Source organism: Myotis myotis, unplaced genomic scaffold (assembly GCF_014108235.1).
Source record: "Myotis myotis isolate mMyoMyo1 unplaced genomic scaffold, mMyoMyo1.p scaffold_m19_p_3, whole genome shotgun sequence".
Taxonomy (NCBI): Eukaryota; Metazoa; Chordata; class Mammalia; order Chiroptera; family Vespertilionidae; genus Myotis; species Myotis myotis.
This window is the reverse complement of record NW_023416335.1, coordinates 147,596,931-147,612,777: the sequence shown is the minus strand read 5'-3', so window position 1 is coordinate 147,612,777 and position 15,847 is coordinate 147,596,931. Positions and strand designations below refer to the sequence as shown.

At 36.4% G+C, this 15,847-nt stretch overlaps 1 protein-coding gene across 4 annotated transcripts in view; it reads left to right on the top strand.

The window, feature by feature from the left end:
- The window catches only part of NUP107 (nucleoporin 107), a 53,428-nt gene extending 39,146 nt beyond the window's left edge, over window positions 1–14,282 (top strand). For all 4 annotated transcript variants that reach the window (XM_036299639.1, XM_036299637.1, XM_036299636.1 and 1 more), the window contains 11 exons: window positions 1,235–1,304; window positions 1,836–1,954; window positions 2,650–2,688; window positions 2,996–3,146; window positions 3,452–3,564; window positions 4,165–4,267; window positions 4,739–4,899; window positions 7,931–8,056; window positions 9,335–9,448; window positions 11,229–11,396; window positions 13,926–14,282. In XM_036299639.1, coding sequence (XP_036155532.1) covers window positions 1,235–1,304; window positions 1,836–1,954; window positions 2,650–2,688; window positions 2,996–3,146; window positions 3,452–3,564; window positions 4,165–4,267; window positions 4,739–4,899; window positions 7,931–8,056; window positions 9,335–9,448; window positions 11,229–11,396; window positions 13,926–14,033 — 1,272 coding nt within the window. In that variant the 3' untranslated portion in view covers window positions 14,034–14,282. The remainder of the gene's footprint in view (window positions 1–1,234; window positions 1,305–1,835; window positions 1,955–2,649; window positions 2,689–2,995; window positions 3,147–3,451; window positions 3,565–4,164; window positions 4,268–4,738; window positions 4,900–7,930; window positions 8,057–9,334; window positions 9,449–11,228; window positions 11,397–13,925) is intronic.
- The last annotated feature ends 1,565 nt before the right edge of the window (window positions 14,283–15,847 follow it).

Below are 15,847 nucleotides of genomic sequence, written 5' to 3'. Positions count from 1 at the left end.
AAATAAGTGGAACAACAGATCAGTGTTGCTCTCTCTCTCTTCCCCTTCCTCTCTATAAAATCAATAAATAAAAATTAAAAAGAAAAACACAGATAAATAGATATACCACATTCCTAGATGAGAAGACTTAATCCTTAGTAAATGTCATTCATTCCAAAGTTAACATAGAAAGTTAGTGCTTTAGGGGATTATTTCTAGACAGAAAATTTCCAAATAGAAGAATAAGAAAAAGAAGAGAAATTAGAAAAGAACAATAGTTATGGGATAGTTGTCTTCATAATAAAACTTAATATAGAGATACAGCAAAACAGACAATAGTGTGGTGAAGGCCTGGGGTGGGAGGCGGGGACAGGCTAGAGGAGGTCAATGAGGAAAGAAATGGGGACATATGTAATACTCTCAGCAATAAAGATTTTTTAAAAAAGGAAAACAGTATGGCATTGACACAGGAATACAAAAGTTCATATGAAATCCAAGTATAGATGAGAACGTAAATGATACTGGTAACCTTTCATATTAGAGAAAAAGGGATGGTTTCTTTAGATTCACAGTATGGGCATAATTGACTTTCCATCCAGACAGAAAACAAAGCAGGATCCCTACCTCATGCCATGTATTAAAATAAATTCCAGATGAAGCAATGGTTCAAATGTAAAAAGAATAAATACTGAAAGAAAATGTGAACTAAATAAAAATTTAACTATTTGCTAAAAAATAAAAAATAAACTATTTGCTACAAGAAATCCATCTCCCAGTGACCTGTAGATTTTTTTTTCTCCTCTGTGCCTAATCACTATTTTGATGGTTTTTTATTACTCTTAGTGCCATATGCTGAAGAGACTACCCAAAGAATGCTGTTCATGTCGATAGAAATCTTTATAATTTATTTCACTAAAGCCCTTCCTTTCTAGTCCACCATGGAGTGCCAAGGAAAATAGTAGTAAAATATAAAAATTAAAGTTTAATAATAGCATTCACAGAGATTAAGTCATTTTATCATACTTCTCTGCTTTCAAAAATACTGTTCAGTCCTAGATTTGTAAGTCTTAAGTATATTCAGAAGCAGAATTCTGTCCATATTTTATTTTGTTTTAGTTTTCTAAAATCTTTCATTTCCAACTTTTTCTTTATATATGTATTTTCAGAAGTTTGTGACATTTTTAGTTTAACAATGAGTACATACTACAGAATGACCACTAGAAGATTTATGGAAAATGTAAAAATTTTTTTTCAGAGAGTTCTGGAAGAGAATCAAGAGCATTATCATATAGTTCAAAAATTCCTTATCCTGGGAGACATTGATGGTAAGATATTATAATTTTAGTTTACTTTGTATGAATTCCTTGTTGTCTTATAGTAATGTAAAAAATTGTCAAAGCAATGCATATGACTTACCTCATCTTTTAATCTGTATAAATGTCAGCCTATTTAAATGCAACTATCCACTTAATTGTTATAAAGTTTGGGTTTCATCCAGAGACTGTGTTATGTGATGGTTATTAACAATGAGATAGTGATTTCATAGCACTAGCAGCCGTGGGCAAACTATGGCCCGCGGGCCGGATTGAAATGAAAAAAACTAAAAAAAAAAAAGACCGTACCCTTTGATGTAATGATGTTTACTTTGAATTTATATTAGTTCACACAAACACTCCATCCATGCTTTTGTTCCGGCCCTCCGGTCCAGTTTAAGAACCCATTGTGGCCCTCGAGTCAAAAAGTTTGCCCACCCCTGCACTAGAGGGATGTGGTAAATGTTTTTAGTGATGTTTATTTAGCTTTTTTGTTGTTGTTTTTTATCCCTATTGTTGAATCTTTGCTTTGATGGCTTACAGGTTTGATGGATGAGTTTAGCAAATGGCTTTCCAAAAGCAGAAATAACCTGCCTGGACACCTCCTCCGCTTCATGACTCATCTCATTTTGTTTTTTCGCACGCTGGGACTACAAACAAAAGTAAATAAAAGTGAACCATTACCCTTCTCTGGAAGGCTGATGCTTTACACCTGTCATCAGGAAAACACTGCTTTTTGTTGTGGTTTTCTACAATTGGTGATGGGGGTGCCAAAGTATTCTGTACAGTCTCCCTGTGGGTGACCCCTTAGGGTTCTAATCCGCCGCTGCAGAATGCTGATGTTCTTCTGGTTTCTGGTAAATTCGGAACTTTAATCCTCACTAATACCCAACTCTGAATCAACCAGCTAAGCTAACTGAACCAGACTAAATTCTATATGAGATTGTAAACCTTTGTTTTCTTTTTTCTTTTTCTCTTTTCCTAAATGATTAATAACATTTTGATTAGAGTACATGTAGAAGGCAGAATGATACAGTAGTTAAAAGCTTGGGTTTTGGAGTAAGAATCCTGGGTTTACAGCCTTACCCACCAGCTTACAGTTTTTTAGTTCTGGGTAAATAAAACCTCCATAGGTCTTAGTTTCTTTCTCTGTAAAATGTGAATAATAGTAACTACTCACAGAGAATATGGTATGGTTAAATCAGGCAATGCATGGACTTTGCTAAGCACTAGTTATTGCTTAGTGTTAAATATTGAATCATTAAATCATTTCATAGCAGAATTTTTATTAGATATATTGCTGATATATATAGGCAGTTGTGTTTAAAATTGAATTATATCTTTTTTTCCTATGAAGGAAGAAGTTTCCATTGAGGTCTTAAAGACATACATACAGGTAAAGTTTAAGAATCCACAATATGGTCCTTTTTTATTTTTATTTTTTACTATTTTAATGAAAAAAATGATAATATTTTAATTCCCAGTCACAGGAAATTCATTAGAATCCACAAGAGATTTTTAATTATCCAAAGTTCATTTTTTTTAGAGTTCAAAATTATTCTGTTTAGCAGCACAAATCTATGTTTGTATAAATTTCTCCTAAATATGTTTGAAATTTTGAAGTGAACTTTTAAAAAAAGTACCACTGATCCTAAAATTTTTGTTTAACTGGTTACATACTTTGATCTTTTTCTGTTTTTTAGCTTTTAATAAATGAGAAACATACAAATCTTGTAGCATTTTATACCTGTCATTTGCCTCAAGACCTTGCTGTTGCCCAGTATGCATTATTTTTGGAAGGTGTTACAGAATTTGAACAGCGCCACCATTGCCTGGAGCTGGCTAAAGAAGCAGGTAAGAATGATTGAGAACTTCATCTATTGAGCTTTGTAAGCAAATTATCATTTTGATTTTAGTAACATTTATCCTTCTACTTTTAAATCTTATTTCTCTTAAGAGAATTTCAATGAAATTCTGTTTTAGGAATAAGATGCACTGTAACTCATGCATAAAATATCTTTTAATTTTGGCATTTTAAAAATGTGTTTCATTTTATGTTATATTTTTAAAAAATGGTTATCCCAAATTATTGTATCTATTTAGAGAATATTAGTGTGAACAATTAATTCTTGCTTTTGTTTCTTTAAAAAATTCTTTAGATCTGGATATTGCTACTATAACAAAAACTGTAGTTGAGAATATTCGAAAGAAAGATAATGGTGAATTCAGTCATCATGACCTGGCCCCAGCCCTAGATACTGGCACTACTGAGGTAATATGAAGCGGAAGGGAAGGGAAGTGCTGTGCTCTGGTGAACTTCTGCCTTAAAATACTCTGGCTGCTTTTTTTTTTTTTAAGAATTCTGTTTTGTCAGCCAAGCCTTTTAAATTATAAAAATCAGGAGCAGGCTTAAGGTCTTATGTAAGGGCTTACTTATATTAGTATTATGTTACAGGAAGCTTCTTTAATAGAAAAAACCTGAGCATTGGATTTTTGCTCATCAGATTATTCTAGATACTAACCCTTATGAAGCTTTCTTATTACTATTTTCAGAAAGGAATGAAAGTTTTGTCTAGGAAAGAAAATAAATTTAAGAGTAGTATTTAAAGGAATCACGATTAAATTAGTGGGTCATAGAATATACAATTCCAGATTCATAGTCCAGTAAGTTTTTCTGTAATTTAATAGAAAGCTATTAAATGTGGAAATATACTAAAGAAAGCTAGATTCTTTCACAATTTTGTATAACTGGAGGGAAAATTATGTTTATTAAAGTGCAGGTGTAAGTTAATTTTACTAATTTGCAGAATATCTTAGAAAATAATAAAGTTGATGTTTTGTTTTGTTTTTCCTTTTTCAATTAAATGAATAGGAGGACCGTTTAAAAATTGATGTAATTGACTGGTTGGTATTTGACCCAGCACAGAGGGCAGAGGCATTAAAACAAGGCAATGCAATAATGAGAAAATTCTTGGGTATGCTGTATTTTTTATATTCTTTTTTAAAAGTATTTGTTCAAATCCATATATTCTTAAACTTTGTTTTGTTTGTTTTTTGTTTTTCTAACCCTTCCAATAAGGGAGAGCACAAAACAGCCTCTCCTGTATCAAACCTGATGTTATGAAACAAAATGTTTACAGTGAATTTTCACATCCTACTCAATTCTGCATATAATCTCAAGGCTTTGAAAAATGTAATCCTTTTTATAAGACACAGATGTATGTGAAAATAACTGTATTTAATAAATCCTTTTGTGATTATGTCATTGAAGTAAGGAAAAACTCCAGCCTTTAGGCTGAAAGATCACCCAGACCTTTAAGTATGTTGGGACCTGAAATGTTACTGCTCACTGTAAAAGTTGCAAACTAATTATTAGACTCCCTTTTATAAACCATTATACAGAAATAAATCTACATATATTGAAAATTTTTGTATCTTTTTCACAGCATCAAAAAAGCATGAAGCTGCAAAAGAAGTATTTGTGAAAATTCCTCAGGATTCTATAGCAGAAATCTATAATCAGTGGGAAGAGCAAGGAATGGAAAGTCCACTTCCCCCTGAAGATGATAATGCTATCAGAGAATATTTGTGCATTAGAGCTTATTTGGTGAGTTTGTAAAGAAAACAACAAATGTGCCTATCTTCATGATGATTTTCTGGTTCACTCTCAGACTTTGAACTGTTTGCAGAAATGATGATTGGCTCATTATCATCTCTCTTGTGACTGTGGTACTGACTGATCCATATGGGCATTGAAATCATGACCTTGTCTTCATTAACATGAGCTGCTAATTAAGAACATCTCACATGGCACATAGTGTATGTGATATCTGTAACTTATGTTTTCTTAAGATTCTTTGAATGCTTTGTCTTTAATATTTCTGTTTTTGGCAATAATTGAGAAAAGCAATATATTCTCTATTTGTTCTGACTAAAATAATAACAAGCTCATTCAAAATCTATTCAACAAATAATGAACTGATTACAGTGGGCTTATGTTCTAGGACTAAATCTGTGGATGGCTTTCTGTCCTTGCCTTCTAGAAACTAATAGACCAATAAAAAAGACAGTAAACATGCATACATCACAGAGTGATAACATTACAGAGTGACAAATACAAGATACATACGTGATCAGGATGCTAAGATAGGAATAAGTGCCAGAAAACACATATCTATCTATATATATAAAAGTGTAAGCGACCGTTATGACCTGATGACCGGCTGGTAGCTATGATGTGCACTGACCACCATGGGGTAGACGCTTAACGCAGGAGCTGCCCCCTGGTGGTCAGTGCGCTCCCACAGCCAACCTCCTACTGCCGGCCAACCTCCCACTGTCCCTCCCCCCTGCCGTCCAGCCCTGATTGCCCCGATCACCGGCCACGCCGAGGGGCCCCACCAGTGTACAAATTCGTGCACCGGGGCCTCTACTATCTATCTACTTATATAAAAACCCTGGGTGGTGTTCATCATGACCAGAACCGCCGTGACTAAGCGGAAGGGAGTCAGTCCTGCAGGGGTTGTCTTGGCAACGGCTGCGCCCTCCCCAGAGCTGTTTCCCGCAGCTGTTTCCTATAAGGGCGGGGTTTGAAGCAGGAGCCCGCCCTGGGAGCGTGGAGGCATTATCTTTATAAAGTGTGCCGCACCAGCACAGCCAAGGGTGAACCTGAGTGGGGGCGGCTGAAAGGCTTAGAAAAGACAGACAAGAGAATGAAAGCTGGGTCTTGGTGAGATGCTGCTTCTCTGAGAGACAGCGACCACACCCACAGCCATGCCTTTATTTTATAGCAGATGCTACGAGGCAAAGTAAGGACGTGACCAAGATGTTTACAACATTCTCCTGGGTTTCAATCCTACTCAACTACATGCACCTGAACTCTGTCAAGCCTACATCACTCAGGCACATGGGGCCATGTGTTTGGACCATAGGTTCAAGCTTACAACTACAGCTGTTGGCTATAATTGTGCTGGGAGGGCCCTGCCCTCCAAGCTGGAACTTGCACGTGGCAATGAGAGGACTGTGCCCTCTCATCAGTCCAAGGCTTGAACCTGTCCAAAACACTGTAGCGGCTCCCCACAATAAAGTTTTAATTCTGTTTCTTTGTTACTAATGTTGTGGCCCCACCCCATAACAAAGAAACAATATCCGGAGGATGAGGCCCAGGAATCAGGATTTTAAAAAGATTCCCAGGTGATTCTAATGTGCAGCCAAGGTTGAGAACCACTGCTATAGATAGTATTACAAATATATCTAAACGTGCAATTCTTTGTCCAAAAAATGAGCATGTTCAAAAATTAAATGAAGAAAATATGGATATACTCGACGGAGATTTTCACACATATTTGAGTGATGATTCCATTGATTCCACAGATGATGCTGAAAAGGAAAATTTTCCCATCGAATTTCTTGATAGTATTACTCCTTTGGGAATGTTGTGTCATAAATTAAAATTGAAAGTGGGTGCAATCATCATGCTATTGAAAAATCTCAATAGTAAATGGGGTCTTTGTAATGGTACCAGATTTATTACCAAAAGATTATGACCTAACATTATCGAAACTGAAGTATTAACAGGATCTGCAGAGGGAGAGGCTGTTCTGATTCCAAGAATTAATTTGTCCCCATCTGACACTGGCCTCCCATTTAAATTGATTCGACGACGGTTTCCCATGATGCCAGCATTTGTGATGACTATTAATAAATCACAAGGACAAAGTCTAGATAAAGTAGGCATATTCCTACCTGAACCCTTTTTTGCACATGGTCAGTTATAGGTTGCTTTCTCCCAAGTTTGAAGAGCATGTGATGTTACAGTTAAAGTTCTAAGTACTTCATCACAAGGGAAATTAGTCAAGCACTCTGAAAGTGTTTTCACTCTTAATGTGGTGTACAGGGAGATATTAGAATAAGTTGAATCACTTTATCAGTCATTGTTTGCATCACTGTTGTTTTTATATCATGTTTTTATTGTTTTCCTATCATTTTGTTGTTTTCATATCATGTTTTTGTCATTTTTATATCATGCCTCTGTTGTTGTTATATCCTTTTGTTACTGTTTATTTATTAATAAATTTATTATTTTCATATACATTTTACTAATTTCCTTTTATCTCTCACACTTCTATTATAGAGAAAGGGCAAATAGCAATATTAAAATATCTCTGCTAATTAATTCCCTTTTAAAAAAAATACATTTTATTAATTTTTTAAAGAGAGGAAGGGAGAGGGATAGAGAGTTAGAAGCATTGATGAGAGAGAAACATTGATCAGCTGCCTCCTGCACACTTCCTACTGGGGATGTGCCCGCAACCAAGGTACATGCCCTTGACTGGAATCGAACCTGGAACCCTTGAGTCCGCAGACCGATGTTCTATCCACTGAGCCAAACCGGTTAGGGCAATTAATTCCCTTTTAATGTGCACGAATTTCGTGCACCGGGCTACTAGTATAATATAAACCTTACTAGTGTTTGTCACTCAACAAAACATTTATTCCAATGATTATTTTGCATAAAAAGTAAATCTTAAAGTTTTATTTCTTGATGCTGCAAAATTATTTCTAAGAACCAAATTTGAAAAACTGTTGAACATATGTGAAAACTTCTTTTGTATTTTTCTATTTTATTTCATTTTTAGGAAGCCCATGAAACCTTTAATGAGTGGTTTAAACATATGAATTCAGCCCCCCAAAAACCTAGTTTGATACCTCAACCAACCTTCATTGAGAAAACGGCTCATGAGCACAAAGAAAAGAAATATGAAGTAAGTTGACTATAGCTAAAACCTGTGTATTGCACCTTAACAACACATGCCGTATACTTAAAGAGGTCATTTTTCAGCAACTATATTCCTATTATAACAGATGATCTTGCTGTTTGTGTTCTACTTTGAAAAAAAAAAAACTTTCTGTAGAGAATTAAATAGACCTGAAACCTACCTTCAGGTGACAGTAATGTTCATGTACAAAGCTATTATTTTAGTGTTTTATTTAACTGCAGCCTGTTGATGTTTATTTTTACATTTGGCTAACTGAATGTCAGCAATTTAAAACAGTGATTTTCAACTGGTGTGCCACAAGAATTTTTAAAATCTGCAATACCTAACTATTTAGTCAGGGGCACTGACCTCTTTCCTTAAATTGTCAAATGAAAAAATGACAACAGCCAACCCAACAATGGCCATCTGGTGTGACTGCCCTGTCTCGAATCATAAATATGTAGGTCATATAATAGAGTTGTATCTTATTGATCATGTTGCATAATAAGGTTGCATCTGATTGGTTAATTCTTTTTTTTTTTTTTTAAATCCCAACCTGAGGATATGTTTGTTAATTTGAGAGAGAGAGAAACATCGATTGGTTGCCTCTCATACGTGCCCCGACCAGGGACGGATTCCACAACCTAGGTGTGTGCCTTGACCAGGAATCAAACCTGAAGCCTTTTTTGGTGTACAGGATGATGCTCCAACCAACTGGGCCACACAGCTAGGACTGATTGGTTAGTACTTGGTATCAGAAATCCTTATATACAAGTATAGGCACCTGATTTTTTTAAAATATATTTTTATTTCAGAAAAGAAGAGAGAGAGAAACATCAATGATGAGAGAGAATCATTGATTGGCTGCCTCTTGCACGCCCCACACTGGGAATCAAGCCTGCAACCCGGGCATGTGCCCTGACCAGGAATAGAATGGTGACCTCCTGGTTTCTAGGTCGACACTCAACCACTGAGCCACACTGGCCAGGCTAGGCATCTGATTTTTGACTTTTTAAAAAGTCACTTTGGAGCAAAAATAGTAATAACTTTTTTTTTTTGGTAAATCAATCAAAATTAAACTCTCTTTTTGTCAGATGGGCAAAAACTGTAATTTTGGTGTGCTGTAGAATTTTAGTAATTGGTTTATGTGTTTTGTGAAATGAAAAAGGTTGAAAATCGCTGCTTGTGAGTGATGTTCCACATATATATTCCTGTCTGTACTTTACAAATACATTATTTAGTGGTTTTCGTCCACGATATATCTGCCTTATGTTTGTTTTGCAGATGGATTATGGTATTTGGAAAGGGCATTTGGATGCCCTAACTGCTGACGTGAAGGAAAAAATGTATAATGTCCTGTTGTTTGTTGATGGAGGCTGGATGGTAGATGTTAGAGAGGTAAGCTATGTGTATTGTTTGTAGCTAAAAGCAAAACACAAGTTTGTTTTTTTAATATATTTTTATTGATTTCAGAGAGGGAGAGAGCAATAGAAACATGAATGATAGAATCCTTGATTGGCTACCTCCTGGACTGAGCCTGCAAGCTGGGCATGTGCTCTGACCTGCAATGGAATCATGATCGACCTCCTGGTTCAGAGGTTACATTCAACCATTGAGCCATGCTGGTTGGGCAAAAGTTTTTTATTTTTTTTTATTTTATTTATTTTTTAAAAATATATTTTATTGATTTTCTCACAGAGAGGAAGAGAGAGGGATAGAGAGTTAGAAACATCGATGAGAGAGAAACATTGAACAGCTGCCTCCTGCACAGCCCCCACTGGGGATGTGCCCGCAACCAAGGTACATGCCCTTGACCGGAATCGAACCTGGGACCTTTCAGTCTGCAGGCCGACGCTCTATCCACTGAGCCAAACCGGTCAGGCAAAAGTTTTTTATTTTGTTTTTTTAATTTTTTTTTTTTTTTCTGAATAGGAGCATCTATACTTCTTATATAACCTTTATTCTTATAACTGAACATCCCGTAATTTAAACCTAAACTAAAAATATGAGCTAGAGAATGGAAATATTTGACTCTTGGGTAAACTATTTCTTCAGATTTAATATGTTCACTCAGGGGAAGAGAGAAACTTTGATTTGTTGTTCCACTTATTTATGCATTCATTGGTTGATTCTTGTATATGTCCTGACCAGGGATTGAACCCAAAACTTGGCATATCAGGACAACGCTCTAACCCCATGGTCGGCAAACTGCGGCTCACGAGCCACATGTGGCTCTTTGGCCCCTTGAGTGTGGCTCTTCCTAACCCTTAGGAGCACCCTAATTAAGTTAATAACAATGTACCTACCTATATAGTTTAAGTTTAAAAAATTTGGCTCTCAAAAGAAATTTCAATCGTTGTACTGTTGATATTTGGCTCTGTTGACTAATGAGTTTGCCAACCACTGCTCTAACCAACTGAGCCACCTGGCCAGGGCCTGGACCAAAATTTTTAATTATACATGTGTTCAACTCAGTTTAGGGATACAAAGATAAGTCTTAGTAGTATGAGTAACCCTATATAATAAAAGGCTAATATGCAAATCGACCGAATGACCGAATGACCGATTGCTATGACACGCACTGACCACCAGGGGGAAGACACTCAATGCAGTAGCTGCCCCCTGGTGGTCAGTGATCTCCCACAGGGGGAGTGCCACTCAGCCAGAAGCCGGGCTCATGGCTGGCGAGCTCAGCGGTGATGGCGGGAGCCTCTCCCTTCGCCTCCGCAGCTGTCGGACATCCCCCAAGGGCTCCCGGACTGCTAGAGGGCGCAGGCCAGACTGAGGGACACCACCACTCTCCCCGAGTGCATGGATGTTGTGCACCAGTCCTCTAGTACATATATAAAGCAGTGGCTCTCACCTCTGAGCTGTCCACTTAAATGACCTGGGAAGCTTTTAAAAACTACTCGGTTCTACACCCAGAGTTTCTAGTTTAATTAGTCTAAGGTAGGGCTGGGTTTTTGTTTTGTTTTGTTAGCTGTCTAGAGAGCTTTAATGTGTAGGCTGGGTTGAGAATCAGTTATAAAAGTACTAAATGCCATGAGAAACACACCAATTGAGTATTCTGTAAATTCCGGAAATAAAAAGGTTACTTCTGCCTGGAAGATATCTGGACAGGATGCTTGAAAGGTAGTCATTTTTAACAACTTTATGACTACTTAATGTCTGTCTGTAGGATGCTGAAGAAGACCATGAAAGAACACATCAGATGGTTCTACTGAGAAAGCTTTGTCTGCCAATGTTGTGTTTTCTGCTTCACACCATATTGCACAATACGGGTCAATATCAGGAATGCCTGCAGTTAGCCGATATGGTATCCTCTGAGCGCCACAAACTGTATCTGGTAAGTTCTAGAGCACCTGCGCTTTTAAATTTTAGTGATTTGGTCAGCTATACTTAGATTTTCTTAAATAGTCTCATTTTAATGATTGTGCCCGTTTTTGTTTTTTGTTTTGTTTTGTTTTTTTTCACAATATGTATACATTCCTAAGCAGTTAGAGCAGGGGTGGGCAAACTTTTTGACTCGAGGGCCACAATGGGTTCTTAAACTGGACCGGAGGGCCGGAACAAAAGCATGGATGGAGTGTTTGTGTGAACTAATATAAATTCAAAGTAAACATCATTACATAAAAGGGTACGGTCTTTTTTTTTTTTTTTAGATTTATTCATTTCAAACGGGGCCGGATCCGGCCCACAGGCCGTAGTTTGCCCACGGCTGAGTTAGGGGTATATAGACTGGCTCAGAGAAACAGCTTTGAAATTCCTAACCATGCTAATGTACTGGCCTCTGGCTACATAAGTATTAAAAAGGAATTTCTTCTTTTTTTTTTTTTTTTTTTTTTATTATTAGTTAAGGTATTACAAATGTGTCCTCATCCCCCCCATTAACCCCCAACCTCCCCCACACACACACTCATGCTCCCATCCCCCTGTTGTCCATGTCCATTGGTATGGCTTATATACATGTATACAAGTCCTTCGGTTGATCCCTTCCCCTTACCCCCGCCCTCCCCTACTTTCCTTCTGGGGATTGATAGCCTGATTGCTGTTTCTCAGTCTTTGAGTCTGTCCCTTTTCATCAGTCTATGTTGTTCTCTATAATCCACAAATGAGTGAGATCATGTGGTATTTATCTTTCTCTGACTGGCTTATTTCACTTAGCATAATGCTCTCCAGTTCCATCCATGCTGTTGCAAAAGGCAAGAGTTCCTTTTTTTTTACCGCAGCATAGTATTCCATTGTGTATATGTACCACAGTTTTCTAATCCACTCATCTGCTGATGGGCACTTAGGCTGTTTCCAAATCTTAGCTATGGTGAATTGTGCTGCTATGAACATAGGGGTGCATATATCCTTTCTGATTGGCGATTCTGGTTTCTTGGGATATATTCCTAGTAGTGGGATCACTGGGTCAAATGGGAGTTCCATTTTTAGTCTTCTGAGGTAGCTCCATACTGTTCTCCACAGTGGCTGCACCAGTCTGCATTCCCACCAGCAGTGCAGAAGGGTTCCTTTTTCTCCACATCCTCTCCAACACTTGTTGTTTGTTGATTTGTTGATGATAGCCATTCTGACAGGTGTGAGATGATAACGCATTGTCGTTTTGATTTGCATCTCTCGTATAATTAGTGACTTTGAGCAGGTTTTCATATGTCTTTCGGCCTTCTGTATGTCCTCTTTCGAAAAGTGTCTATCTAGGTCCGTTGCCCATTTTTTTATTGGATTGTTTATCTTCCTTTTGTTAAGTTTCATGAGATCCCTGTAAATGTTGGAAATTAAACCCTTATCGGTGGTATCATTGGCAAATATGTTCTCCCATGTAGTGGGTCTTCTTGTTGTTTTGTTGATGGTTTCCTTTGCTGTGCAAAAGCTTTTTATTTTGATGTAGTCCCATTTGTTTATTTTCTCTTTAGTTTCCATTGCCCTAGGAGCATTATCAGAGAAGAAATTTCTTCGGCATATGTTTGCGATTTCGCTGCCTGTGGATTCCTCTAGTATTTTTATGGTTTCCCGTCTTACGTTTAAGTCTTTTATCCATTTTGAGTTTATTTTTGTGTATGGTGTGAGTTGGTGATCTAGTTTCATCCTTTTGCATGTATCTGTCCAATTTTCCCAACACCATTTATTGAAAAGACTGTCTTGACTCCATTGTATCTTCTTGCCTCCTTTATCGAATATTAATTGGGCATAGTGGTTTGGGTTGATTTCTGGGGTCTCTATTCTATTCCATTGATCTATATGTCTGTTCTTGTGCCAGTACCAAGCTGTTTTAAGAACAGTGGCTTTGTAATACAGTTTGATATCTGGTATTGAGATCCCACCTACTTTGTTCTTTCTGAGGATTGTTGCAGCTATTCGGGGTCTTTTTTTATTCCAGATGAATTTTTGGAACGTTCGTTCTAGATCTGTGAAATATGCTGTTGGTAATTTAATGGGGATTGCATTGAATCTATAAATTGCTTTGGGTAGTATGGACATTTTGATGATGTTGATTCTACCAATCCATGAACACGGTATATTCTTCCATCTGTTTATGTCTTCCTCTATCTCTTTTTTCAGTGTCCTGTAGTTTTTAGCATATAAGTCTTTTACCTCCTTAGTTAAGTTTATTCCTAGGTATTTTAATTTTTTTGGTGCAATGGTAAATGGGATTGCTTCTGTAGTTTCACTTTCTGTAAGTTCACTATTGGTGTAAAGAAATGCCATGGATTTCTTAGCATTAATTTTGTATCCTGCTACATTGCCAAATTCATTTATTAAGTCTAATAAGGAATTTCTTCTTGTATTAAGCTAATCAGGTTGATTAGTTGACTATAAGTTCCTACTCTTCTTTGTTCTCATTCTTAACATTTTTCTCTTTTTTAAAAATCAGGTATTCTCTAAGGAAGAACTAAGGAAATTGCTACAGAAGTTAAGAGAATCTTCTTTGATGCTTCTAGACCAGGGACTTGACCCATTAGGATATGAAATTCAGTCATAATTCATCTACTCTGTATAATCTTACCAATTTCCATGGTAAATGGAGTTTTTTGTAAAATATACATATTTGTAATTACTGGGGCTTTTCTTTTGCATTATCATGGGGAGAAATGTTTTTAAAATGTAGACATTTGAATTTTGTACTTTTCAGAATATTATGGTGACACTGAAATTTTAGTGTATTATATCAGTATTTCCCTGTGTTTATTAATAAAATTATGTAAAAATTAAAATCTTTTCTTAGAAATTCCAGGATTATTTCTGTTATATAATAAGTAATTAAAATTCCTATTCCATTTTTTTCCTATGATCATAAGTACTCTGGTATCTTAAAGTTATGAAGAGGGTGGAAAGTAGATTTAAGCCAGGTATGTAATTTCTCATCATAAAATTTAGTATTTCTTTAAATAGTACAGCTAAGGAGATGAATAGAGGAAGAATGTTTTCTAAAATAATATTAAGCTATTGTTTTCTTGACTTTGAAGACATTTTCAGTTTAGTAACTCTCAGCAAGCCTGCCACTGAAATGGCGCTTATACAGACTTGGTGTGGGACCCGGCACACAGTAAACTGAATGACTTGAGGAATGCAAAATGAGTAAAACCTAATTCAGCCTTTTAGGAAGGGAAAGACAATCAATATACATTGTAAATGCCATTAGGATATACAGCCAATCTGAGCAGGAAGAAACTACTTCCAGCTAAAAGGTCCCCGAAGAAGTAGCATTTGGGCTGGGATTTGAGTAATGCACTCAATTTGCAAAAGCAAAGTTAAAGCACAAGAAGGGTGAGGCACTACAGAGTAAGAAAGCGGTATGAGCAAGACCGAGAAAGAGTAGCACTGTATGTTTATGAATCGGCAAATGTGCCACATTGACTACAGTGTAGGAAGAAAGGAAGAGACAATGTGCGTCTAATAGGAAACACGGTCTAGGTTAATAACTACCCAAACTGGCTAATCATCTGAATCTCCTGAGGAACTGCTAAATATGTATTTATAGGTGCCAGCTCTAGAGATATTGGGCTCGGGAAGCCTGGAATGGGGTCATAGAATTTGTATTTTTTAAATGAAGCTATGGGTGATTTTTAAATAGCTAAGTTTGAGTCATTCTGGCTTACATCAGAAATGGGTATTGGTACTCCTCCTGAACCTAAAGCAGATAGCAGTGTACTGTTGATCATAATAGAGACATGGACTCTGCCTCATTTTCTAGCTAAAGTGATCCAAAGATGAGATATTTACTTATCAAAACCTTTTAATTTTTATATCTTACTATGTATCCATTTTAAAATGAGATAGAGCCATATGAACTGATAAGCAAGAGTAAATCTAACAAAACGTATAGGATTTGTATGTTGAAAACTACAAAATACTGATGAAAGAAACCAAAGAAGGGTGAAATAAATGGAGAGGCACATTCATTAACTAGAACACTCAACATGGTCAAGATAGCCCTTCTCAAACTGATATTCAGGTTTAACATAATTCCCATAAAAATTCCAGCCAGAAAATAGATTGCATTTTAGTTGGGATGATTCAATTCATATTAATTTTCTTAGGTATGATAATGGTATTGTGGCTAGGTAGGAGAGATGCATGCTGAAATATTTATAAATGAAAGGTCATGAAGTCTACACTTTAATTTTAAATGGTTTAGGCTTTAAAATAAAAGTCTACAAAAATAAAGCAAATACAGCTAAATGCTTACTAGTGAATCTACAGGAAGGGCACAAGAATGTTTATTATACTAGTCTCAACTTTTCTATAGATTTAAATTTTTTCAAAATGAAAAATTTGGGTGGAGTTTGAGAAATT